Source organism: Rhineura floridana, chromosome 4 (assembly GCF_030035675.1).
Source record: "Rhineura floridana isolate rRhiFlo1 chromosome 4, rRhiFlo1.hap2, whole genome shotgun sequence".
Lineage (NCBI taxonomy): Eukaryota > Metazoa > Chordata > Lepidosauria > Squamata > Rhineuridae > Rhineura > Rhineura floridana.
Window position 1 is genome coordinate 210975212 of NC_084483.1, and position 24005 is coordinate 210999216.

The 24005-nt window shown below is 53.7% G+C and overlaps 2 protein-coding genes across 8 annotated transcripts; one reads left to right on the forward strand and one right to left on the reverse strand.

Moving 5' to 3' along the window:
• Positions 1 to 561: 561 nt before the first annotated feature.
• Positions 562 to 15288, forward strand: KHK (ketohexokinase). Of its 2 annotated transcripts, none has more exons than XM_061625954.1 (8): positions 562 to 743; positions 1210 to 1326; positions 4717 to 4851; positions 10420 to 10492; positions 12718 to 12864; positions 13310 to 13398; positions 14294 to 14451; positions 14951 to 15288. In XM_061625954.1, the coding sequence occupies exons 1-8, from the start codon at positions 652 to 654 to the stop codon at positions 15034 to 15036; spliced, it is 897 nt and encodes a 298-aa protein (XP_061481938.1). In that variant the 5' UTR covers positions 562 to 651; the 3' UTR covers positions 15037 to 15288. The 2 variants fall into 2 exon arrangements, with proteins under 2 accessions (XP_061481938.1, XP_061481937.1); XM_061625953.1 differs by lacking the exon at positions 4717 to 4851 and adding an exon at positions 4922 to 5056 and having other exon boundaries at positions 564 to 743.
• On the reverse strand, positions 8985 to 23571 carry CGREF1 (cell growth regulator with EF-hand domain 1). Of its 6 annotated transcripts, none has more exons than XM_061625957.1 (7): positions 23485 to 23571; positions 23268 to 23339; positions 22625 to 22698; positions 19050 to 19174; positions 16778 to 16989; positions 13909 to 14054; positions 11820 to 13761 (listed from the first exon to the last, which is right to left on the reverse strand). In XM_061625957.1, the coding sequence occupies exons 1-7, from the start codon at positions 23559 to 23561 to the stop codon at positions 13559 to 13561; spliced, it is 909 nt and encodes a 302-aa protein (XP_061481941.1). In that variant the 5' UTR covers positions 23562 to 23571; the 3' UTR covers positions 11820 to 13558. The 6 variants fall into 6 exon arrangements, with proteins under 6 accessions (XP_061481943.1, XP_061481941.1, XP_061481944.1 ...); XM_061625960.1 differs by having other exon boundaries at positions 23478 to 23571; XM_061625959.1 differs by lacking the exon at positions 11820 to 13761 and adding an exon at positions 8985 to 9304 and having other exon boundaries at positions 23268 to 23571.
• Between the last annotated feature and the right edge of the window lie 434 nt (positions 23572 to 24005).

Sequence of the window (24005 nt, forward strand, 5' to 3'; positions counted from 1 at the left end):
AGGTCACCCACTTGCCCCACTGGGACTATGAGGCTGCCTCCAAGACTACCCAGGTTCTGTCCACCCAGCCAGCCCAGCGGGCACTTCCCTTCTGAAAGGTTGTAACACAGAGAAGGGCCAGGATCTCTTCTCAATCGTCCCAGAGTGCAGGACACAGAACAATGGCCTCAAGTTCCAGGAAGCCAGATTTCAGCTGAACATCAGGAAAAACTCTCCAATACTGGAGGCATCCAAGTCATCTTGGACAGTCATCTGTTGGGAATGCTTTGATTTGGATTCCTGCATTGAGCAGGGGTTGGACTTGATGGCCTTATAGGCCCCTTCCAACTCTCCTATTCTCTGATTCTATCATTCTAGCTCCAGAGGCAGAGGGGGGGCGGGACAGGGGCGGCCTCCTGCCTGCCGATTGGCGGCACGACTTGTAGGGGCAGGGCTGGCGAGAAGAATGCGGGGGTAATGCCCTGTCCTGCCAATAGGATGGCGCTGATTTGCATTCGGCTGGGCCCAGGGGAGCCTGAGCCAATGGCTGCCGGGCGCGGCGCGGGTGGGCGGCCTGGGTTGTTGCTGCGACTGCGGGGCGCGGAGGGACCGCGGAGCGCAGGAGCGTCGCGGCAAAGCAGGCAGCGAGCCTGGGAAGCGGCTCCACCGTCCATGGGGGAGAAGCGGATCCTGTGCGTCGGCCTCGTGTGCCTGGACATCATCAGCGTGGTGGACCATTACCCGGCGGAGGACACGGACACCAGGTGCCCGGCCCAGGATCCCCGCCCGCGCGGGGGAGAGAGGCCAGGCGTCCTGGGGAAGGGCGCCGCCGGCCCTTCGTGGAGGGCAGAGAACGAGCGGGGCTTTCGCCTCGGGCGTTCGGTAGGGCCCTGGATGCGGAGCGGCTGCATCCCTGCCTGCCTCTTCTCGCCCGGAACCAGAGCTGCCCTCGCTGCGAACCGCCCCTGCACGATTGCCCCGGCCCGCCTTCGAGGGCAGGCTCCGGCCAGACGGACCGCGGGCCTCGAAGGAAGCGGCCCGCGGAGGGCTTTGGGCCGGCGGTGGGCCCGCAAAGGCGGGACGCTGGCGCTGTCTTGGCCGCCCGGCGTCTCCGCGGGGAGACTTCGGGGCCCCGGTGGGTATTGCCGTCTCCTCCGCGCGGTGCTGCCTGGGCGAGGGGGGGCTCCCTTTGGCCGCGGCTGAGCGGCGCCGTTTGCTCCCTTCCTCCAGGTGCCTGGCGCAGCGCTGGCAGCGAGGGGGCAATGCTTCCAACACGTGCACCGTCCTGGCCCTGCTGGGCGCCCCCTGCGCTTTCATGGGCTCGCTCGCGCCCGGCAACGCTGCAGAGTAAGTGCCGTGCGGGGGCGGGGGGGGTGTTAGCGGCGGGCGGGCTTTCTGCAGGACTTTCCCCGCTGGAGGGCTTTGCCCAGCAGCGTCGCTGGCTGGCGTTGACAAAGGCCGCCTTCAACTGGGGGACACCGCAAGGAAGAGAGCCCTGCCGGTCTCCTCTTTGGCGAGGGGTGAGTCAGGTTCATTTTCCCAGCTGGTTTTCTGGAGCTCCCAAAGAAGGTGCCGGGCCAAGCCGGCTCCTGGGGGGCGTTTGGGCTGATGGGAGGGGCGCCCTTCATCTCTCCATCCTCTTTTCCTCGGCTTGGCTCTTTCCCTTCCCCTCTTGTCCTGCACCACTCTGGTCTCGCTGCCTTCAGTTAGGGATGTGTAGTCGGCTGCCAGCGGGCTGTGCCGGGTGCCAGGTCAGCTGGTGAACATGCCAGCCGTGGCATGAGGCTCGGGCGGGCGGGGAGAGGGGCGGGCGGGCACAGGTCCCATCCCCAGCCCTGCTTCACGTTCTGGGAGGGGTGCGGCTGGAAAAATTTCCACAGGTATTTTTCCTGGTGGGGATTTTCCTGTTTTTAGTAATTGATGGTGTTATAGCATCATGAGTAACATCAGGGATGCCTACATTGCAGAATAAAGTAAGGAAGCCCATGTCATTTAACGCTCACTCCTCAGGTCCATGTGTATAAATGAAGGTTGAAAGTGGAAAAATATAAATTGTGGGGTCAAATGGGAATGAAATGCAAAAAGGGCAGGCTGGACCAGTTCTGTGTAAATGTACATGATGAGCACAGTAACCCTTTGCAGCAACAGTAATGGGTGATGACTGAGTCATCCTATCTTTGAAATAATGCCTGTGGGGCCATAAAGAGAAACAGTGAATCCCTGTGGCAATAATAGGATGATTGCATATTCAACAGTTACTTATGTGTTATGCTTTCTTGTGGGACCTGTGATATGTGGCAATTCCATTAATGCATGAAATATGTTAATGAAATTGCCACAGCTGGCTTCGCAGCTTGCCCCTTCCCCCCTGCAACTGTGTGTGGACACACCTGTCAACTGAGGGTAACACCATGCACCCGATGAAGCAGGGATCTAGTCCATGAAAGCTGCATCTACAATAAGATTTGTTTTGAATATATATAACATACATTCAACAAATTAAACCAGACCTATCGTTAGAAGCTAAAATGACGAAACTGAGGTTATCATATTTTGGACACATCATGAGAAGACCTGATTCACTAGAAAAGACAATAATGCTGGGAAAAACAGAAGGGAGTAGAAAAAGAGGAAGGCCAAACAAGAGATGGATTGATTCCATCAAGGAAGCCACAGAGCTGAACTTACAAGATCTGAACAGGGTAGTTCACAACAGATGCTCTTGGAGGTCACTGATTCATAGGATCGCCATAAGTCGTAATTGACTTGAAGGCACATAACAAATTCACCCCTAGTTTCCATTTTGAGTTTTATAATTGCTGAGGCTTATATTTGGAGAGGGAACAGGCATAAATCAGTTGAAGGCACATAAAAACAGTAATATTCAATGGAAGAGCACAGTCCCCTGCATGTCCATTTGGAAGAAAGCCCAACTGTATTCAGCTGCCAAGGAAGAATGTGAGGGAGGGCTGCCTAACCGCCTGTCTGCTTTATTGATCCTCCCTCCCTCTCTCCCTTCCCCCCCCTCGCCCCCAATTTCATTTCAACTACTGGAAAGACTTTTGAGATACTAAATCTCTGTGCTATACAAGCGTGTAAAATAAAAATAAATAAATTTGGTGGTTGTTGTTATATGCCTTCAAGTCGACTACAACTTATGGCAGTCCTATGAATCAGTGACCTCCAAGAGCATCTGTCGTGAACCACCCTGCTCAGATCTTGTAAGTTCAGGTCTGTGGCTTCCTTTATGGAAACAATCCATCTCTTGTTTGGCCTTCCTCTTTTTCTACTCCCTTCAGTTTTTCCCAGCATTATTGTCTTTTCTAGTGAATCATGTCTTCTCATTATGTGTCCAAAGCATGATAACCTCAGGTTCATCCTTATAGCTCCTGGTTTAATTTGTTCTAACACCCAATTATTTGTCTTTTTCGCAGTCCATGGTATGTGCAAAACTCTCCTCCAACACCATAATTCAAATGAGCTGATTTTTCTCTTATCCACTTTTTTCACTGTCCAACTTTCACATCCATACATAGAGATCAGGAATACCATGGTCTGAATGATCCTGGCTTTAATGTTCAGTGATACATCTTTGCATTTGAGGACCTTTTCTAGTCCTCTCGTAGCTGCCCTCCCCAGTCCTAGCCTTCTTCTGATTTCTAGACTATTGTCTCCATTTTGGTTAATGACTGTGCCAAGGTATTCAATGTCCTCATTGTCAACTTTAAAGTTACATAAATCTTCTGTTGTTGTTACTTTAGTCTTTCTGCCGTTAAGCTGTAGTCCTGCTTTTGTGCTTTCCTCTTTAACTTTCATCAACATTCGTTTCAAATCATTACTGGTTTCTGCTAGTAGTATGGTAACCATTAACCTTTGCTGGTGATTTGCTGAGTGGGGGGAGCAGGGCGAGCGCAGAGATGCCCCACACAGTCTGCCTCCAGACCTTGGCTAGATCTTGTTAAGAAGTTAGTCAGCTGAAGTTATTTCTGAGACACAGTTTAAATGTTAGGGCTCCGTCCTGTAAAATGTGAAGAGAATATGCAAGGAAGGGTACCTCTTCAAAGGTGGCAGGGAACTTAATTTAAGCAAAGATCTATTTAGAGTACTGGGACATGTCAGATATAAAGACTATCCCCCGGCCTTCTGTGCATGTGCAGAATTCCTTTAGTCATCACCGAGTAGTGGTACTCAGTGGATTAAGGAGGTCCGGCGTGGGTGGGTGTGGGACATAACCAAAGATGCATGAGCTCTGGGTACCTCTCAAGCTGAGACAGTAACTAAGTATTTGGGAGTGAGATTTTGGGTCATGCAAATATTAAGAAATCCCCAATCTCTGGCTACTTGGAAACTGACCCTGACTGTTCACCTGAAAGCGAGGCACAAGCAAGGCAATCCCCCCCAGCAAAGCTCCTGCTGCAGTCCAAAGGCCTTGCCCAGTGCTGGTACACGGTGTAGCAGAACTCCTACCTGTTTGCATCTGCCCAGTTTTGGAGAGGTGGAGCGAACACAACAAGGTCCTGTTGCTGCCTCTGAGTGGGAAGCTGGATCACAGCACAGAAGGCAGCAGGAAGGGCCTCAGAGTCCTCGAAGGGTCCAGGGCCAGTTTAGGTCCTCTTTCCGGGGACTGTCGCCTCCCTTCAACTCACCTTCACTAGTAGCAGTGGGTCTGTGGCTTGGAAGAGGAGGACCTCAGCGCTGCTCTCCCATCTGAGTTGCTTGCATTCTCTCCCCACCCAGCTTTGTCCGTGAGGATTTCCAGCGCTACGAGGTGGACCTCACCCACATGGCCATGCACCCAGCGTGTGCCTTGCCCATCTCAGTGGTGATCAGCAACTCGACCAACGGCACTCGCACCATCCTGCACGCTGCAAGGTGCGTTGGGTGAGCGCTGCTTGCTTGCTGGGAGATCTAACCTCTCTCTCTCCCCTCTGCTGCTCCCAAGATTCATCCTGTCTGATTTCCAGCGCTGCAGAGTGGATGTGACCCACCTGGTGTGGCAGAGCCGGGGGGAGACGCCATGTGCCTGCTGCCTCATCAACTGCCAGAGTGGCTCTCGGACGGTCACGCTCTATGACACGTAAGGCCCGCCTGGCTTGGCAGTACCTCCAGCTCCCCTGCCAGTGGGTGGCGCCAGAGGGCTCTCGGCCACAGACAGGTGGCTCTCGCTGATCTGGGGGTAGGGGTGGGAACAGGCCTGCTCTGGCAACCCTCTTGTCCCTTTCAGCCAGGCTGAGGATGTGGCCAGGGCCGCAGTCATGCTAAGTGGCTCATTGGTTTATCACACCCTCTTCTCCTGCCCAAGTCCAGCTGCTGCCCCCCCCCACGCCCAGGACCTCTCCTGAGCCAGCTGGCTGTGTGAACTGTGACAGACTGCAGCCCCTTGGCTCCTCTTCCCATGGGGGGCAGGACAGTGTCACAGAGAGGCATCCTGGGAGATGATCAGCACTAGGGTCTCTCTGCATTAAGAGAACTGAGCAGCCGTCTGCATCAGGAAAGCTGAGCCTTGAGACCCATGTAAATTATGCACATCAGGTATATTTGCATAATTTAATCTGCATTTTAAAACTATTTGCCATAATTTTATTCTGATAATCAAGGGAAGGAACGGCACTGAAGGTACAGATTGCTCCCAACCTGAGCGTTTGGTGTCTTTGCCAGTCCTCTGGCTTTTCAGATTTCAATATCCACCACCCCCTCAAAGAAACCCCTAAAACCCAAAACTTGGGGCCAAATTATATGGGATGGGGGAGAGCTGTAATGGAATGGAGAGGGGGCGTTTAACCCTTCCTCCCATGCTAATTTTCCTGGTCAAAATCTGCTCCCCAAAGGGTACTGGGAGCTCAGTAGGGGGCAGGAGGAGAGGCGGAGGTGCTGGCCGCACTTGCCTCCTGCAGGGCTAGCTTTGCTTTGGAGAGGCAAACCAGCTCTTATTTATTTATTACATTTATATGCTGCCCTTCCTCCCAGTAGGGGCCCAGGGTGGCAGAGAAAGGTCATAAACACAAGAAGACACCCCCCCTCGGCCACCTGAGCAAAGTGGCAGCCACTGCAGCTGTAGAAAATGGACCTGTTAGGAGATCCAGTTGTGCATTTCCCACCTCAGGTGTCATTTGGCTCTTAGACTTTCAGGAAGCGGAACCCTCTGGCTGGCTCTGCTTTTCCCTTTTTGTGTGGTGCTGCAGCAGCTAGACAGCCGTGGGTGTTTACTCCCATGATTCTCCATGGTTGGGGAAACTGAGGCAAGTGGGGAGGGGAGGCAGGCCCTCCCAGGCAGGGTTGTCTCTTGTTCCTCTGCTCCCGGCAGAGCTGCATGGGAAGCCAACATGAAGTTCATTCTAGATCAGGTACCCTTCCCGGAGGAGCTGGCAGCCATGCTGCTGTGTCACTGTAACTGCTCTGGAGGCGATCCCACCGCTGGGGTGACGAGGGCCAAAGGAGGCGCTGGGCTCTGGCTCCCTGTGTAAAAGGGGAAATCTTTGCAGGGGCCGCTCCTCTCGGCCCACATGACAAGCGGCAGCCCCAAAATGCCTCTTCTGTGCACTTGTTCAAGGTGAAGTTCTGGCTTGAAGCTGAGCATCTTCAGCGCCATTTGCCGTTGATTAGCGAAGGCAGCATGACTCCCAGTTAGGCAGGGAAGGTACGGGCCAGGACTCCTGGGTCCTCTGGAGTAAGGGACATGGGGCCAGGACTTTGCCGGTGTCACCATCATCCAGCAGGAGCTCTTGTGGACTCCCAACCCTTTTATTTAGTTAACAAAAGTTGTTTACCACTGAACTGTAGAAACCCCTAAGCAGCGTTACCGAGAGCAAAGGAGAGGTTCTGCATGGTCTGCTCTCTTCCTCCCTCCTCCTTCTTATTACTAATTATTGCTAATATTAATTATTAATCTAGGACTCTTAATGTACAAAGTACATTATGGTCTTATCTTGCTGGTCCTCAGATCGCAATAAGGCTGCCCCTTTTTCCAAAGAAGGCTCTTCCTTGTGCCTTTAACAGTTACACAGCAAGCAGAAGAAGCTCAGTTTTGCAGGACAACGCATCAGTGCACAGTGTCCCAGCAGCTGGATTTCTGCTTGCCAGACAGCTACTAAAGGCAAGCTGTCAATCCCCCATGCTTAAGTGCCCTTCCCATTTTACAGAGTGGCAGCACTGAGGCTGACAGGCATCAGAGGAAGCCTATGGCTGAGCAGCCAAGATCTCCAGGTTCAACTTGGTTGCTTTATTTATTTCTAAACTATTGTTATTTTCAGATAAGAAACAGCACAGGAAAGGTAAATAAAATAATCCAAACCCCTCCCCTGGCCCCAGTCTGTATAGAGGAATGAAATAAAAAATGGGACTGCCTTCAAGTCAATCCCAACTTATGGCTGCCGTATGAATAGGGTGTTCATGGTAAGCGGTATTCAGAGGGGGTTTCCCATTGCCTCCCTCTGAGGCTAGCCCTCCCCAGCTGGCTAGGGCCTGCTCAGCTTGCCACAGCTGCACAAGCCAGCCCCTTCCTTGTCCGCAACTGTCAGCTGGGGGGCAACTGGGTTCCTGGGACTATGCAGCTTGCCCACGGCTGCACAGGTGGCAGGGCACTCCCTGTGGGGGTGATCTTTAGCTGGCCCTTGACACCCAGGAGACACGAGCAGGGATTTGAACTCACCGACTCTGGACTCCCAGCCAGGCTCTCCTCCCCACTGCAATAGAAAAACAGATCTGAGCCAGATGAAAGTGATCATAACTCCTCAATAAATGTCACTTCAGGGATATCTGGTTTAGTTTGTGATGCCTCAAGCCATGCCTGTGGTTGAGGCAGATGGCGGTGCTGAGATAAGCCAGTGGCCTTAGACCTCTGGCTTGTGGCTCAGCTCAGGAGCCTAGAGGCTTGCTGGAGCAACCTGAAGGGGGGGGGTTGGAATCTCCCCCTGCAGACTGGTGCCACCCAGTGGGAGAAGAGGAGAAAGCACCCATGCATGGTCAATCAAAGCCTCATTCACTACTAATTCTTGGTAATTCACCTGTTAATTCAGCCCAATGCAGCAGCCAATGATCTGCCAATGCTAATTCCTGATCGCCCTTCCCAGTAACAGCCTGGTGCTGTCGTTTCTGTGCTTCCTCACACAAGTCCGGCTCATGGGACGAGAGTTGCAGGTGCGAAAACTCCCTGTCCCGAGCAGGGAACAGACTTGGGCTCTTAGGAGCAGCAGGAGAGAGTGACAGAACGGGGGCTGCATAAGGCCTCAAGGATGGAGACAAGTGGGCCACACCTGTGCTTTATGAAAAGTAGGAACTGGCTGAAAGGGGTGCTGGGAGGAGGCCTGTGTTGGAGAGAAAAGAGGGCTGGGGAGGGGTCACTCGCTCTCCCCAATGGGCTGAGAGAATGCTGCCCTTCCCCCCTCCCGATGCTTGCATGTCACCCCTCAGCCAAGGGTCTTCAGTAGTTCTCCTTCCCTCTCTAGAGACATCAATCACATTTTCTTCCTTTGCTACACAGTGGCATCTCGGCGCCAGAGGCCACGGTGAAAGGCTCAGCATTTACGAGGTCTGGCACATGCCTTAGCTCGGCTCATTCATACCATTGCCGCCAGCGGGTGGGGGCTTCTTCGCCTCTCTCTCTCTGTGTCCTTCCCCCTGTGACCAGCAGATGCCCACAGCCTGGTTAATGATTCCTGGGGGCTCTGGAAATGTGGCTGTGGCTGGCCTTTGCTCTGGGGCGGGCTCTGCCTCTCCTGTTCCAGTGGTTAATCATTGAAAAGGGTCCTATTTTGGGGTAGAGTTCAAACCCCACCATGAGGGCTGAGAGCCAAAGAGTAATGCTTTGCAAAAGGAGCTCCCCTGCCTTTGTTTTCAGTGTGAGGGAGTTGTGAAGTAAAAAGTGTGTAGGTGGGAAGAATCCTTCAGCCATTGCATCAGGCCCAAGGAAGGTCGCCTTACTGCTGCAACCTGTTTCCTGTCGTGGCCAGCCAGATGCCCCCGTGGGATGCACGCCTGCAGGGCAGGAAAAGGCCGCTCAGCCCATTTATTTATTTTATTATTTATTTTATTTATACCCAGCCCTTCCACCCAGCAGGAGCCCTTTTGTACTGCTGATTCCTGGGGACTGACATCTGGTGGCATGCTGCCTCTGAAGAAGAGGTTCCTTCTGGCCACCGTGTCCAGTAGCCATTGATAGGCCGAGTCCTTCTGTGCTCCCTTTTAAAGCCATCTCAGCTGGTGGCCACGGCATCTTGTAGCAGCAACTTCCATCAGCCGACTGTGTGCTGTGTGAAGAAGCGCCTCCTTTTGTCTCCCCTAAGACTCTCCCAGCGTTCATCTTTGCTGGGTGACACAAGTTGTAGGACTGTCGAAGAAGGAGAAAAATGTTGTTGTCTGCTCCTCCCACACTGACGTTGTAAACCTCGATCATGTTCCCAGCCTGCTCCCTCGTCACCTTTCCCCTAAACTAAAGAGCCCCAAATGGTGCGGCCAGTCCTCATGGAGGAGTTGCTCCAGCTGCTTGATCGTTTTGGATGCACGTTTCTGAAACTTCTGCAGCTCCATGGTCTGCTGTTTTGCACTGGGGTGATCAGAACAATACAGAGAATTGGAAAAGTTCCTTTGGCTTGATTAGAGTTTATTTCCATCAGTACTGAATAACCACAGCCAGCCCTGCCCCCCCATATCTGGGGATGCAGGGTGTGACTCTCATGGTGGCTTCACCCTCAGCCCACCTCCCATGAATCCATTCTGCTCCTTCATAACTCCGGACTTTTGAGCTGAGGCTTCTGTAATGCTGTATTGCCCGGTTGGATCCCAGCTGCACCCGACCCTCCGCCCGGAAGGCCCCCTCCAAACACCAGGATCTGTAGGATGCTCAGGGACAGACTGTGATGAACTCCAAGGGGAAGACGTTCCACAGCCGTTATAGGGCAGCTCTTCAAAGCGTTCTTTCTGCCTGCCCAAATTTGAGGGTACAAAGATGGCCAGCTGCTTGGTCCATTTTAGAGACCTTCTTGGAGGCACTTAGTGAGTCCAAACTATTTGGGGCTTTGTAGATCAAAGCCGGCACCTTAAATTGTTCCCAGGGAATAGTGTGGAAGAGAAGGGGGGGCTATGCTTGCTGGGTCAGCCTTGCATACAATATGCTTCCTTGCTGGAACCTGGGGGGCAAACAAGGGGCTGGCTATGGCCTTGATGTCCTCCATGCATACTCTGCAGGGGCATGGGTGGGTGCTGTGGGGCAGGGTGCTGGGCTGCGTGGACCCTTTAGGGTGTCTTGAGTAATGGGGGGGGAGGCCAAGGAATGAAGGCTGTTCTGGGCCAGTTCTTTTCAAAGTGGTTTGCACTTTTTAACCATTTACCTGCTCCAGGCCTTCAAGTTGTTTTGATGAATAATCTTGGGTGGGAGAGGAGGCCATTAAGTCCTTGCATCCATTCCATCTCATATCGACCTTTGCCCCCCCCAATCTTCCCCAGCAACCTGCCAGACGTGACAGCAGCTGATTTTGAGCAAGTCAACCTGTCTCAATACAAGTGGATCCATTGGGAGGTGAGTGAGCAAGACCCTGGCTGGGGGGGGGGGAGCTGTCCTGAATCCATCTGCATTCATGATGTAGGGGTGGCAGAATCTGCTGACATTAGTCTTCCATGGTGGGGGGGGGTGTTTTACCCACTGCTCGGAGATGGCTTGCATCCATGAGTCATCAATTGCTGCTCGAACCATTTGGATCTTCCTTGGTGAGGTCCCAGTGGCCCACCCTTGGCTTGCAAGGCCACTCCCCACCCCGTTGCCCTCACCCTCCACTGTTCTGGACACCTCAGTACCAGCCCACTTCTGCCTTTATGATCTTGTAGAACTGGGGACATTTTAAATTTATACTGCCTTTCAATATACGCTTCCAGTATAAACCAGCAAGCACTTCCAATGGGGATACAGCAGAGTTTTGTGGTACCTTTATGGCTTTTATAGAATAGAGTTGGAAGAGGCCTATAAGGCCATGGAGTCCAACCCCCTGCTCAATGCAGGAATCCATCTGACAGGTGGCTGTCCAGCTGCCTCTTGAACTCTTCCAGTTTTGGAGAGCCCACCACCTCCCTAGGTCATTGGTTCCGTTGTCGTATGGCTCTAACAGTTAGAAAGTTTTTCCTGATGTCCAGTTGAAATCTGGCGTCCTGCAACTTGAGCCCATTATTCCGTGACCTGCACTCTAGGACGATCCAGAAGAGATCCCGGCCATCCTCTGTGTGGCAACCTTTCAAGTACTTGAAGAGTGCTATCTTGCCTCCCCTTAGACTTCTCAAGGCAACTGAGATCCTCCACCTCCTCCTATCATATGGTACAGTTGGAAGTCCAACCCCCTGCTCAATGCAGTAATCCAACTTAAAGCACACCTCACAGGTGGCTGTCCAGCTGCCTCTTGAATGCCTCTAGTGTTGGAAAGCCCACCACCTCCCAAGGTCATTGGTTCCATTGTTGTACCGCTCTAACAGTTAAGAACATAAGAAGAGCCTGCTGGATCAGGCCAGTGGCCCATCTAGTCCAGCATCCTGTTCTCACAGTGGCCAACCAGGTGCCTGGGGGAAGCCCGCAAGAAGTTTTTCCTGATGCTCAGTCGAAATCTGGCTTCCTGTAACTTGAGCCCATTATGACAACCTTTCAAGTATTTGAAGAATGCTATCATGTCTCCCCTCAGTCTTCTCTTCTCCAGGCTCAACATGCCCAGTTCTTTCAGTCTCTCCTCACAGGGCTTTGTTTCCAGTCCCCGGATCATCCTTGTTGCCCTCCTCTGAACCTGTTCCAGTTTATTTATTATATTATTTATTTTATTTATTGCACTTTTAGACCGCCCTTTAGCGACAAGCTCTCAGGGCGGTGTACAACAAGATAAAAACAGATTAAAATACAGGTGTGGGTACAATACAATATGAAAACATATTTAAAAACAAAATTAAGACAAAAAATTAAAATTAAATTTGTCTGCATCCTTCTTAAACTGCAGTGTCCAGAATTGGACACGTATTCAAGATAAGGCCTAACCAATGCAGAACAGAGGGGAACCAATACTTCATGCAAATTGGAAACTATACTTCTGTTAATGCAGCCCAAAATATAATTTGCCTTTTTTGCAGATAGATGTGCACATGTTTGGGTCATGGGGGGGGGGAGGATTGTAATCAGTGAGGTCAGAGGAAATGATATGCAGAAAAGGGCAGGTGGTGATAAAGAAGCTCTTAATAGTTGCCATTCACAAAAAATAGTTTGTGAAAAATGACATCCTGGCATTTATCAGCAGTTAACACATGCAGTGTGACTTTAAAAACAGCAATCCACAAGGGATAGCATTGACCCACTAGATGAATTGTGGTTTCATGTTGCAGTCTCCCTCTGAATTTCCTTGACAATTTGTAAGGTCTGTTAACTGACGTTAAAGGTCACCATCCTTAAATGTTCCGACTCATGCCTGTTAGCCATCTAGCTGGAGTTTCCAGACCATGTTCATGGGCAGCCCCGTGTGGAGCGCATTACAGTCATCTAGTCCGGAACTCACCCAAGCATGCATGACAAGATGACGGCCATCTTCCAGTAGTAGCAGAGTGTGGAAAAGTTGCTTTTTTTGAACTACAACTCCCATCAGCCCAATCCAGTGGCCATGCTGGCTGGGCTGTTGGGAGTTGTAGTTCAAAAAAGTAACTTTTCCAAGTTCTGTAGCTGCAGCTGGCCAGGCAGCTGGAGCTGCTGAAGGGCCCCCTCTTAAGAGCAGCCATCTCCCCCAGGGCAGGAATGCCTCGGAACAGGTGAAGATGATTCAGCGTGTGGAGGAGCATAACCGAACCTGCCCAGCAGCTGAGCGTGTGGCCACGTCGGTGGAAGTGGAGAAGCCACGGCCAGAGCTGTATCAGCTCTTTGGCTACGGAGATGTGGTAGGAGACCCTGGCTGGGTGGGCGGGTCTTCCTGGCTGGGACGTGTCTGGCTGAGGGAGGAACCAAGGTGATGGGGCGTAGCCCACCCTCGGACCAGGAACACTGTGCAGGGCCAGGTCTTGCCGTAGAAACCCAAAACCTCTGCCCAGCACTGTTCACTGCTGCTGCTGCGCAGATTGCCATTTCAAACGCGAAAGAGGCCTTTCCCGGCGGAAGAGGCTGTGCAGCTTGGGAATGAACGGGCTGGAAGAGGCAGCAAGTCTCTCCCCGGGCTGCTCTGCAGCCGACTGGGGCAGGCCTGCCAACAGAGGCGCCCTCCATGCTCAGGGTGCCCCATCACCTCTCGCCTAGGAAGAGTTGTCTGGGCTGAGCAGCACAAGCCTTGGAGGAGGATTGGCCCAGGTGGGGAAGGGGACACTGGCTTTTCTCCTCCTCCTCCTGCAGGTCTTTGTCAGCAAAGATGTGGCCAAGGATTGGGGCTTCCACTCGGCCCCGGAAGCGGTCAAGGGGCTCCGCAGGCATCTGAAGCCAGGGTAGGTGGAGGCCCCAAAATGAGGGGGGGTGGGGGGTTCCTCCGTTCCCCTCAACCAGCTCCCTGCTTCTGGAAGGGGGGCCTTTGTGGCCACTTCAGGGACTGTGGAGGCCCAGACTCAACTCGCTATTGGAAACTGCCAAGGATGGGACTCGCCCTCCTTAAGCAGCTGGCCTGGAAGTATTTCCTGGCTGCCCCACTGTTGCTTCAGCCAAGGCCTTCTCCTCCTCCCTGGGGGGTGTGGGTCCTCTCATTTGGTGAGAAACACAGAGTGCTTCAGAACTGCTGCCGCCTCCACTGCCTTCTCTTCCCTCCGCCTTTTCTTTAGCCTGGAAAAGTGGCGGCCTCCTCGATGCCTGTTTGTCTTTATTTAACAACACATATGTTGCTTGCTCAAACTGAAGACTAAAATATTCATTTGAGATATCAATAAAAGCAAACATTAGAAACAAGTTACATTTAAAAATTAAAATGTAGAATAAAACCAGTAATTAAAAACAATCATACTTACTAAAATCACATGTCAAAATATTATGCTGGACTCTGACTCCCGTCGTCCCTAACCATTGGCTGTGTTGGGAGTTGGAGTCTGACAGCGCCTGCAGGGCCCCCATAGGGTCCCCATCCCGTGTGCCAAACAGGCCCTGTTGCCCCAAGCTGCATTACGAGAAAGAAAGGAGATTAGTGGGGGGTGGGAAGTGTTTCAGGGAGCAACCCATTTTCTGGCTTCCATCCCCATGGGGGAGGGAAGAGGCCATTGCAGTGCCACAGCTTCTGCTCAGCCCCTTCCAGCAGCAGCAGCAGCAATGTTACAGGCGCTCGCTCCCAGGTGACGGGCTCCTATGGCCTCCCTTGTGTGGCACAGCCATCTCTCTGCCCTCTCACTCCTTTCCCAGAGCCACCTTGATCTGTGCTTGGGCTGAGGCTGGGGCTGAGGCGATGGGACCGGATGGATTGCTGGTGCACTCGGACGCCTTCTCCCCTGACGCGGTCGTGGACACACTGGGGGCTGGAGACACCTTCAATGCTGCTGTGATCCTTGCCCTGAGCAGGGGTGAGTCCTGGTGCTTCTCCCCCCTTGCCTGCCCAGTGCAAAACTACATTCACCCACCCCACTCTGCACACACATCTTTCACTCTGCTGTTCAGCAGAGACAGGAGGAAGGTAGTGGTCAGGATCTACGGACAGATCTCTGGGTAATTTGCAATAGTAAGAACACACCGTCTGAATTATGTGAGCGAGGACGTTTGTGGGCTCAGTGAAATCAAATCCCTGCGCTGAGCATGTGGCCAGGGGCGCCCTTTCCTTCACCCCACCTGCTCCCAGACACTGTTTTGCACACAGCTCCACTTGGTGGTTCTTGGGGTTGTAGTAGAAAAACGAGTTGCTCTTGCAAGCCTGAAGCTCCCCCCCCCCATGTATCCAGCACTGTGTGGGAGAGGAGCCCTCGGGCACGGGAGAGGGGGGCTGCTGGTGGAGAGAAGGCGCCCCCCTCCTCACTGCTGTGCCCTCTCTGCCTTGGAGCTGAACTGATGCCCCACTCTCTGTGGCAGGGAGACCCCTCCCCGAGGCACTGACCTGCGGGTGCCAGGTGGCTGGCCGGAAGTGTGGGGTGCACGGCTACGATGGGATTGTGTGAGCTGCATGCTGGGAGCCGCGTCTGTCAGGTCTGGGAGCCTCCACTGAGCGATGGACCAAATTCCCACCACCACCACACACAGTTATGCCTCCTCAACCAGGGGTGCCAGATGGGATGGCCCAGCCAGGCTCTCTGCCCCGCCTGTCCTGTGTGGCATGTCTGGGCTGGGGGTGGAGAGAGACTTGCCTGTGTGGCCACGTTGCAAGTGAAGATCAATAAAGAGTTTGGACCTGCTGGTTGCTGCTTGCTCTGTGTGGTAGTCCCACCCGTGGGGGCCGTGTGTGGGAGGGGCTGGCTGTGCCCCAGATAGCCAGGAGTGGCAGTACAGGCTGTTTGTGGGGCCAAAGAGGTAGCCAGAGGCGAGGGGAAATCTCTTCTGCTGTTGTCCTCCGCACCATGTGCAATGGGGCAGAGGTGGGACCCACCACCGGAGGGGGGAGGCAACGACCAAGTGCCGTGCCAGAGCCTAGGAGCGGCTTAAAGGGGATTTGCACGAGCCAGAAAGGGTGAGGGATGGCAGCGAACCCATGCTCAGAGCCCAACAGCCTCTGGGGCCTCAGAGGGGCCAGCTCTCTAGGAGGCGTGTTGGGGGCCACCAGGGATGGCCAGCTGCACCTTTTGGCCTCCTGATCTGACCTGGTGGTTCTGAGCGCCTGGAGGACTACGGCTGCTCCCTTTCTGCCTGATTCCAGCCTCCAGCGACACCTGCTCAAGTGGGGGAGAGCCGTGTATGCTGGGTGCCCCTACACTCAAGGATTGCTCCCCCCTGCAGAGGCAGAAACGTGTTCAGTTCAAAGAGTCTTTATTGGCAGGCCAGGAGGGGGGTGGGGGGAGAACACCCACCTACTGGAGGAAAGAGATTCTCCCCCAGACCTGGCAGCATAGATGCCCCCCCATCTCCCCTGAAGGACCTGCCAGGATTGAGCTGGTGAGTGACAGCTCAGCGGGCCACATGGGAGCCCCCTCCACGGGGGAGGCCAAGAGAGGAAGGTCTTTCCCTCTGTCAAATGCTTGAGGATTGGAGGGGGAGCTCTGTAAGTGGGAGCAGGTAGTGGCTCCTTGACAGGGAAGGTGGCACTTGCAGAAGAGGCCACTGAGGCCACTAGCCGGCTCTGCAAAGAGATGCACGCTTAGGGAGGTCATCCTTGGAGCAGGCAGGAGCGGCTGAGCTGTGAAGCCCAATGGGGAGGAGAGCTGAGGAAGGGGGGAGCCGCTCTGGTCAGAGTCCCTTTGCATCCCCAGCTGCCCACCCATCTGCGTCCCTGCTGTGCATGCCCGTGTCGCCTCCATCCCTCAGTCCTTCTTCCCAGCCCCCTGGGCTTGCCCCCTTCCGTTCAGGGTGTGCCTCAGTGCCCCCCTGCGGGAAGCGTCTCAAACCCCTGATATGGTGTGTCCTCTGGCGCCTCCGGGCCAGGTCCCCCCTCGCTCTCTCTGGCAGGGGGGCTCCTCGAGGAGGCATCCGTCACTCCCTGGTCCTCCGATGCAGCTGCAGACGCTGCTGTGCCTTGCTGGCTGAGGGGGGCTGGGAGGCTGATGCCTTGTCCATCTGGTTTTATTTATTTATTTTATTTAATTAAGCTTATATACCGCCCGACTAGCAACAGCTCTCTGGGCGGTGAACATTAAAAATACAATAAAAATGACACAAAACTGTACACAAAACTGTACAGTCTAAAATCAAAATATAATAATTTAGAATTAACAGGAATTAAAATGCCTCAGAGAAGAGAAAGGTTTTAACCTGGCGCCGAAAAGATGATAGTGTCGGTGCCAGGCGCACCTCCTCGGGGAGACCATTCCATAGTTCAGGATGTACCTGCAGCACGGCACGCTCGCCTCCGCTGGGGGCAGCAAGGACAGCTGGGGTCTGGCCATGCCCAGCTCCAAGGGCTCCAGCAGCCCGTCGTGGTTCAGGTCCTGAGTCTCTGGGGTGCTGTCCACCATCAGCACCACCTGCAGGAGGAAGAGGGGCTCAAGGGAGCCATTGGCAGGATCAGCAACCCCCCCCCCCATGAATCAAAACTGCAGGGGTTGTAGCGTTGTTTTGTTTCTCTGTTTGCTTGTCTGTGTTCTTATTAAAGAAGAAAATTAGTTTTCAGTCAATCTAACTTTTGTCCTTGTTGGAAGTGGGGCATGAGCAACTCCTGTTTTGTTCTTCTGTCTATGCTCCAGAAGGGAGACAGAGCTAGGTTCCTCCAGATGGATAGGCTTAAGGGAAGCTGACCTGCCCCTCCTCCTCCTGACCTTTCCTTCCTCTCTTGTTTGACTGTCCGAGAGAGAGGAGACACGTTTGTCTCTGCTCTCTCCCTCCTGAGCCATGAGGACAACTCCCAAACCTGGGCATTGCGCCTCCAACTTTGTTAGTTAGAACTAGGTATGCCTTTCTATCTACTGAAAATGGAAATGGACTGCCTTCAAGTCGATTCCGACTTATGGCGACCCCATGAACAGGGTTTTCATGGGAAGCGGTATTCAGAGGGGGTTTACCATTGCCTCCCTCTGAGGCTGAGAGGCAGGGACTGGCCCAAGGTCACCCTGTGAGCTTCATGGCTGGGTGGGGATTCAAACCCTGGTCTCCCAGGTCATAGTCCAACACCTTAACCACTACACCACACTGGCTCTCTTCTATCTACTATGCATTTCTATAACTAAAGTAGCTTTTCTTATTTTACTAAGTCTTAAGTCTCAGTGATCCCAATGCAGGGTAAAAGCCTGCCACTTAGGTAAAAGCACACACTGGCGCACCGTTGCCGATCTCTGCTAATATCTATACAAATTTACATAACAGTCCTGTCTGCCTCACCTCTGCCCTTACGTCTTCCATCCAAGCTTTCAAATAAAAGTCCCCTATTAAGGCTTTCGGGGGTTGGGCCTGATACCTCCTGGGTCTGCTCTGTTTACACCCCAAGAGCTGTGATGTTGCCAGAGATGCTTCTAGAATAAATTCAGTCCAGGGTGTGTGTGAGAAATCTTACCCGAGCAGAAGACTGTGGCCTCTGGCCATCCCTGAAGCTGAAAAGGAAATGGGGGGGGGGATGCAAGATGCCAAAAGGAGATTCCCTGACCCCCCTGGCCCACAGAGAGACATCTGAAGAGAAGCCAGCAGAAGGGCCTCTCTACTCCGCTGGCCCCGATGCTCAGGAGGGAGGCCCACAGGCAGGACCCAAGCGCAACAGCAGCGGCGCCCCCTCCTGCCCATTCCCAGCAACTGGTGTTCAGTGGCGGGACGGCCACCATGGCTGGATTTGTTGAAGCCTCTCTTGGAGCCATCCACGCTGGCGGCCGTCACTGCCTCCTGTGGGAGGGGCTTCCGTAGCGTCACTATGCGCCCTGTGTGAAAAAGGACTTGCCTTTCTCTGGCCTGGATTCCTCACCACCACCACTCCAGTTTTGCTGGAGGAGCCCTTCAACTTCTGAAATCATGAGAAGAAAAGCCCCTTCCCGTCGGCTTTCTCTCCACTGTGCATAACCTTGCCCATCTCTGTGGCATCGGCCACAGGAGCGCTGGGATATTCCAACACTGAATGCTCAGGTCCACGTGGAAGTGCGGCCAGCTGTCTCCCCCCCCCGCCCTTTTCTGTATGACAGATGGCACGCTTCAGCCTGGTTTGGGTATTAAATCTTCAGCAGGTAAAACTGCAGCAAGGCAGTCCACTCTCGCCTCCGCTGCACCAGGAATAGCCAATGTGGTGTCCTCTGGGTGGGGTGAGCCTCCCAGCAGCCAGCATGGCCAAGGATTCTGGGAAGTGCCATTCAGCAATGTCTGGAGGGTGCCATGTTGGCTGCCCCTGGCCCATGCCACCCAGAGGTCACCGACGGGGCCGGCCTGGCCAGCTGGACCTTAGACCTCCTGCGATGGGCTCCAAAAGCTTTTCTGCTTGTCCAATGTAGGCAGTGGCAGAGGACTGGAGAGTCTCTCATGAAGGTGCCGGCAAGGGCAGGGAAGGAGGCCCCAGATCAATCCTCCCTCGCCCTGGCACACCACAAAGCAAGGGGCTAAGAGCCCCACCTACCAGGTCGGGCGTGGGCTGCCCTTCTGCCTGCTGGGAGCCCAGCTCGCCCAGCAGCTGCAGGAATTCCAGGCCGTCCAGCCGCCCGCTCTTGTCGTAGTCGTGGGGCACGAAGAGGAACAACAGAGCTGCAAAGACCAGACGGGGGGAGGGAAGGGGTGAGTCAGAGAGGGCAGGAGGCCAAGCACTGCCCCAGCAGGAGCCAGCAGGGACACACACCCCAGGTGCTGGGCTGGCGCTGTCCGGAGGCCGCACAGGACTCCCTTTGCACCACCACCTCACCCCTCCTCTACAGCCTCACGTCTTGCTGCCCCAACACTGCCAGATTCGGCTTCTTCCCAGCCGAAGCTGCGGGACAGATCTCACAGCTACGTCACTGAACTCCCGGTCCTTTTTTATGTAGCTGGAGGTAAGCAGCTCCAGGCCTGGGTGGGCGACCGCACGAGAAACCGGCCACTCCCCCACCCATATGTGTAAACTATGAATTCCATCAAGGAGGAAAGAGCGGCTATAAAGGTCACGAATAAAATTCACAGACAGATGGAAGGCCCTCCCTGATGCTGCATTTACACACATGTCCACCCTTCTAATAAATTAAGAAAGGCTTTTATTTTCTCTCCCCTGCAGGGGTGTAGTCGTCTGGGGTCTTAGGCCCTTTTTTGGGAGCAGGGTCCCAATGTCTAGCATTCTATGAGGTAATCAGCATGAAAGAGGAATCTGAGAAGAGTTCTAACATGCTTCCTTATCCTTTCCTGCGGATTGGAGCCAGAGTAAAAGGAGATGAGTCAGCCACTGAGACAACTCTTCCCAGTAGCTCTCACTATAGTCTTTCATGCTTATTGGCTCCTAGGGATGTTGTGGGAAAAGGCATTAACAAGGATCTCATTCTCAACCCTGCAGCAAAAAAAGAGGAGGCATGGTTGTGACAGAGCTTGGAAGCAATTAGTTACAAGCGACGAATTACTTGTAGTTCATTCCTTTTTTGAGGAACGAGCGGGTAATTCCTTTACATTTTGATTGTAATAGAACTAGGAGCAATTTTATTACTTTTGTGGGGTAATTGTAATGTTTCCGGCATTACTTTTGGGCATTACTTGGGGGGGGGACCAGGGGAAGTCTTCTGCTCCTGTGATTTGTGGAAGAAAATCATGTGCCTCAAACTGGGTTTCTGTGCAGCGTCGCTCTTCTCTCGTGCTCTGTGGGTGGGGAGGAGGCAATGAGGGAGGAGGTGGAGAGTGAGACGGGGTGGAGTGGAGAAAACAATGGATGGTGGTGGAGAAGAATGGAGTGGGGGGAGAAAGGAGCCAGAGGGCAAGAACATGGATAAAGGAGGAGAAGGAGGCGGCAGCAGAATGGAGATAAAGAACTGTGGAGGTGAAAGATGACAACGTCTGTATGTGAGTGTGAATACTGTGTTTGCACTTGGCACACAAAGTGGCCTCCACCACCCTCTCTGGCTATTGTGCTGCATTTGCAGTATTTTAACTTATTTGCATCTCGGGAAAATGTTTGCTTGGGTGAGTGTCCCTTAGCTGGTGGCAGGGCAGGGTCCAAGAGGGGGTTAAGTGAGAGAGATTATGCTTGCTGGCTGAGTGTGTGTGTGGGGGGTTTCCCTTGGTTTGACATGCAAAGATCTGAGTAGTGGCCTCTGCCTCCCTCCCCACCTCCCTTACCAGTGGAGAGACCACCATTGCTACTTTATGGATAAAAAGAATTATTCTACTACCTCTGTATGTGTGTTTATTTTCAATGTTGTTTTAGGCTACTTAGATGTGCAGCAGCCAAGGGCAGCACCTTGTAGGTGTTTTTTTAAAAAAGTGACTGAAATGTAATCGTAGTGATTACTTTTAAGAAAAAGTAATCAGTTACTTTCAGAGCAGTTGTAATTGGAACAGTAATTACTACTTTTTGGGCCATGTAATTGTAACTGTAATTTATGACTTTTTGAAAGTAATCTTCCAAGCTCTGGTTGTGACTAACATGAAGGCACCCTGCTCTTCGGGATCCGCCCTTGCACTTCTGCTCCCAGCCACCTACCTCCTTGGCTGCTGGACTGCAAAATAATGTGTTTGTTGGGCTGAGAAGTGACCCTGCACTTCCGCACTAGGCTTGCTGGGTTTTTGAGGGTGGGGTGCAGTGGGGGGGTTGTAGGGTTCCTGCTCAGATCCTCCATGGAAGGTGAGGGCTTGTGCGACTTACTACAACCCTAGGACTTCTCCGCAAATGGTCAGTTGTTTGAGGGGTTTCTCTCAAAGGCCTCTGAACTGACTCCAGCGCTCTGAGAACAATTAAAGGCCCAGACACCTTTCCAGACCTAGTCGCAGGCAGAGAGAAGGCATGTTGGGTGGTGGCGTCCTGCTTGTGGAATGCCCTCCTCGGACAGACTTGCCTGGCACCTGCACCTTTCACTTGCCAGGTGATGCCCTCCTTCTCTTCCCTTTTGAGGCCTCTTAATTACACCCCACTTGCGTGTGTCAGGTTTTTCTGCACCCGGTTCCACCTTCCTGGCTTTTAAATAGCTGTAATTGCTTTAGCAGTTGTGCTTTATGCTGATTTTAATTGGTCGGTTTGGGGTTTGTGATTTATTTTGTGTTTTGTGTTTTTACAACTCTGCCCAGAGACTTTGGCTGGATGGGTGGTATACAAATGAAGGAATGGAGAATGCCACACTGAGCTCCCCCTCCCCCCCTCAAGGAAAGGAGAGCGAGTGGCTCAGCAAGGAAGGCTGTGTGGGCAGCTGGTGACTTATTTTACGCCTCAATTGCACAGCGGCGTAATCATAGGCTTTGCTTCAGTTGGGTAGTAAGGCTCGCCACATGGTGGAAGCCTGGAGGGAGAAACACCAGAGACGCCATGACAGATCAGTCCACGTCTGAGAAACTAGAAGCTAATCATGGGCTGTTGCTATGGCTGAAAGTGTGATGCTGTTCAGTGGAACACGGGAGTGATTTCGCTTTCAGAGGGGTGGGCGAGGGGGCTGCTGATCTGGCTCTGAATGAGGCTGGGCAGGGCAGGGCTGGCTGGGCAAGAGAGGGCACGTGTGTTCCTTCTCCATTAGATGAGAAAATATCCACGTTTCTCTATTTAATTTGTTGGGTTTTTTCCATGATGCACACATACCTCTACGTTCCCTCCCTCTGCTCTGTTTCTAGTCTTTGTTCCTTCTGTCAAAATCAGCTGCTGCTGGAGGTGTCCGGTTCCTGCTGGGTTTTGCTACGCAGTTCGAAGTGCCACCATAGCTCAGTGGCAGAGCATCTGCCTTATGTGCAGAACGCTTGATGGCTTGACTCCGTATTATAAGGGGCCTTCCTGCTTTCCTCTCTCTCTGTTTCCTGGAGCTCCTCTTCCCGGCCCAAATGGGGTGAGGGGGAGGGCAGTGAGGGTCTTGCCGTTTCCTGGGACTCTCTGCAGCCCCTCTGGGAACAAGGCCCACCATTCTGAAGGGTGCTCAGGGCCAGCCTCCACCCCCACCCCGGCCCAGCTCATGGTAGCTACCCTACCAGGCCCCAGCGTTGAGGTCTGGAGCTGCCAGCCAGCTCCCGCGTGGCCCTGGCATCGCTCACCAGCATGGCACTTACTCTGCTTCCTGGCCATGGCACCAGCATCGCCACCCGCTTGCCCAACTTTCTTCTTCAGGTAGTCCTGGAGCAGCCTAGGCCAGAGCAAGCCACAGGTCAGCAGAGAGGGCTGCATGGCTGGCAAAGGCAGGAGAGGCTGCCACAGTGTGCCTGGGCAATGGCACAGGCTGTCAGGAAGGAGCCAAGAGCCTTCCATGCTGGGGGTAGGGGGAAGACTGCAAAGCATCTGCAGGCAAAATGCTCTGGATTTGAGCCATGGCCTCTGCATAGGAACCACTGTCCTGAAATTTCAGAGGCGAGTTCCTCAGTGGTGAGAGAAGGGCACTCTACACACGTTCAGAGGCCTTCTTGCTAGATGCCAGGGCTGAATCCTGGCATTAAAATAAGTTGGGGGGTTGAGACCTGATTAAAATAGCCTTAGGTGGGTACCAGATTCAGCTGAAAATTCACCACCCGGCTGTTCCCAGGTGAGTAGAGGCCCCGCTCCCGGTGTGCGAATTCTGTTGGGCCACAGGAGGACAGAACCTTCCTAGCTGCCCATCAGTCCCCACCCAGACATGGACCAAATGTGTGCCCTGTGGACCTCAGGCCTTCTGCGGGGGGGGGGGGGAAGGCAGGGAGTGTAATGGAGACAGGCACTCACCTCTGAGACTCCTTGCCTGGGTCTAGAGGGTTCAGGATGAGCTGCTCCTGGGAATCGTGGGGGGCATCAGGCCTGAAGGGCAAGAAGGTGCTGTGGGAGGGGGCACCGAGAAACTCCCCCCAATCTATGCTGCCCTGTGCCTGATGGTCCCTCTCCGTTCCCTTGCCCCAAGAGGCCATTCCCTGCCCAAACTCCTCGCTGGTTTCCCACCTGGTACCTGCTGGTGCCATCCTTCGGGGCTGCCCAGCTGGCTGGCAGAGCGAGAAGCAACGTGGCTAGCACCATCTCCTTCATCCTAGCCCGCTCTGGCCTGGGGAGGGAGCACAAGCACACCTGCAGCCACAGGGAGGCTCACAAATGCCCAGTAGATCCCACTACGGGGTGCTCCTTTGGGTGTCCTGTGCCCACTAAGGCCGTGCCAGCCAGCTGCAGACAGCGGCAGGGGGCCCAGCAACAAACAGCAGGCCCGCGGGGGGGGGTTCCTCCCCAGGTCACAGAACCACAAGTCCGTCCAGCGTTCCGTTCCCAGCAGCTGAGAGCGAGAGGGTTCTGTGCCCAGTGGCCTCTGCAAGCCACCGTTCGTCCACAGGCCTGCACCCCACAAAGGGAGCTCCCGCCGTGCTGCCCCAAGACCGAAGAAGACTCGGCCTCCAGTCGGAAAATGAGGTGCGATAGTTGCAGCTAGGGAGGACCACACCGCTCAGGCCCATGGTCTGCGCCCCCCTCTCTGCAGGCAGA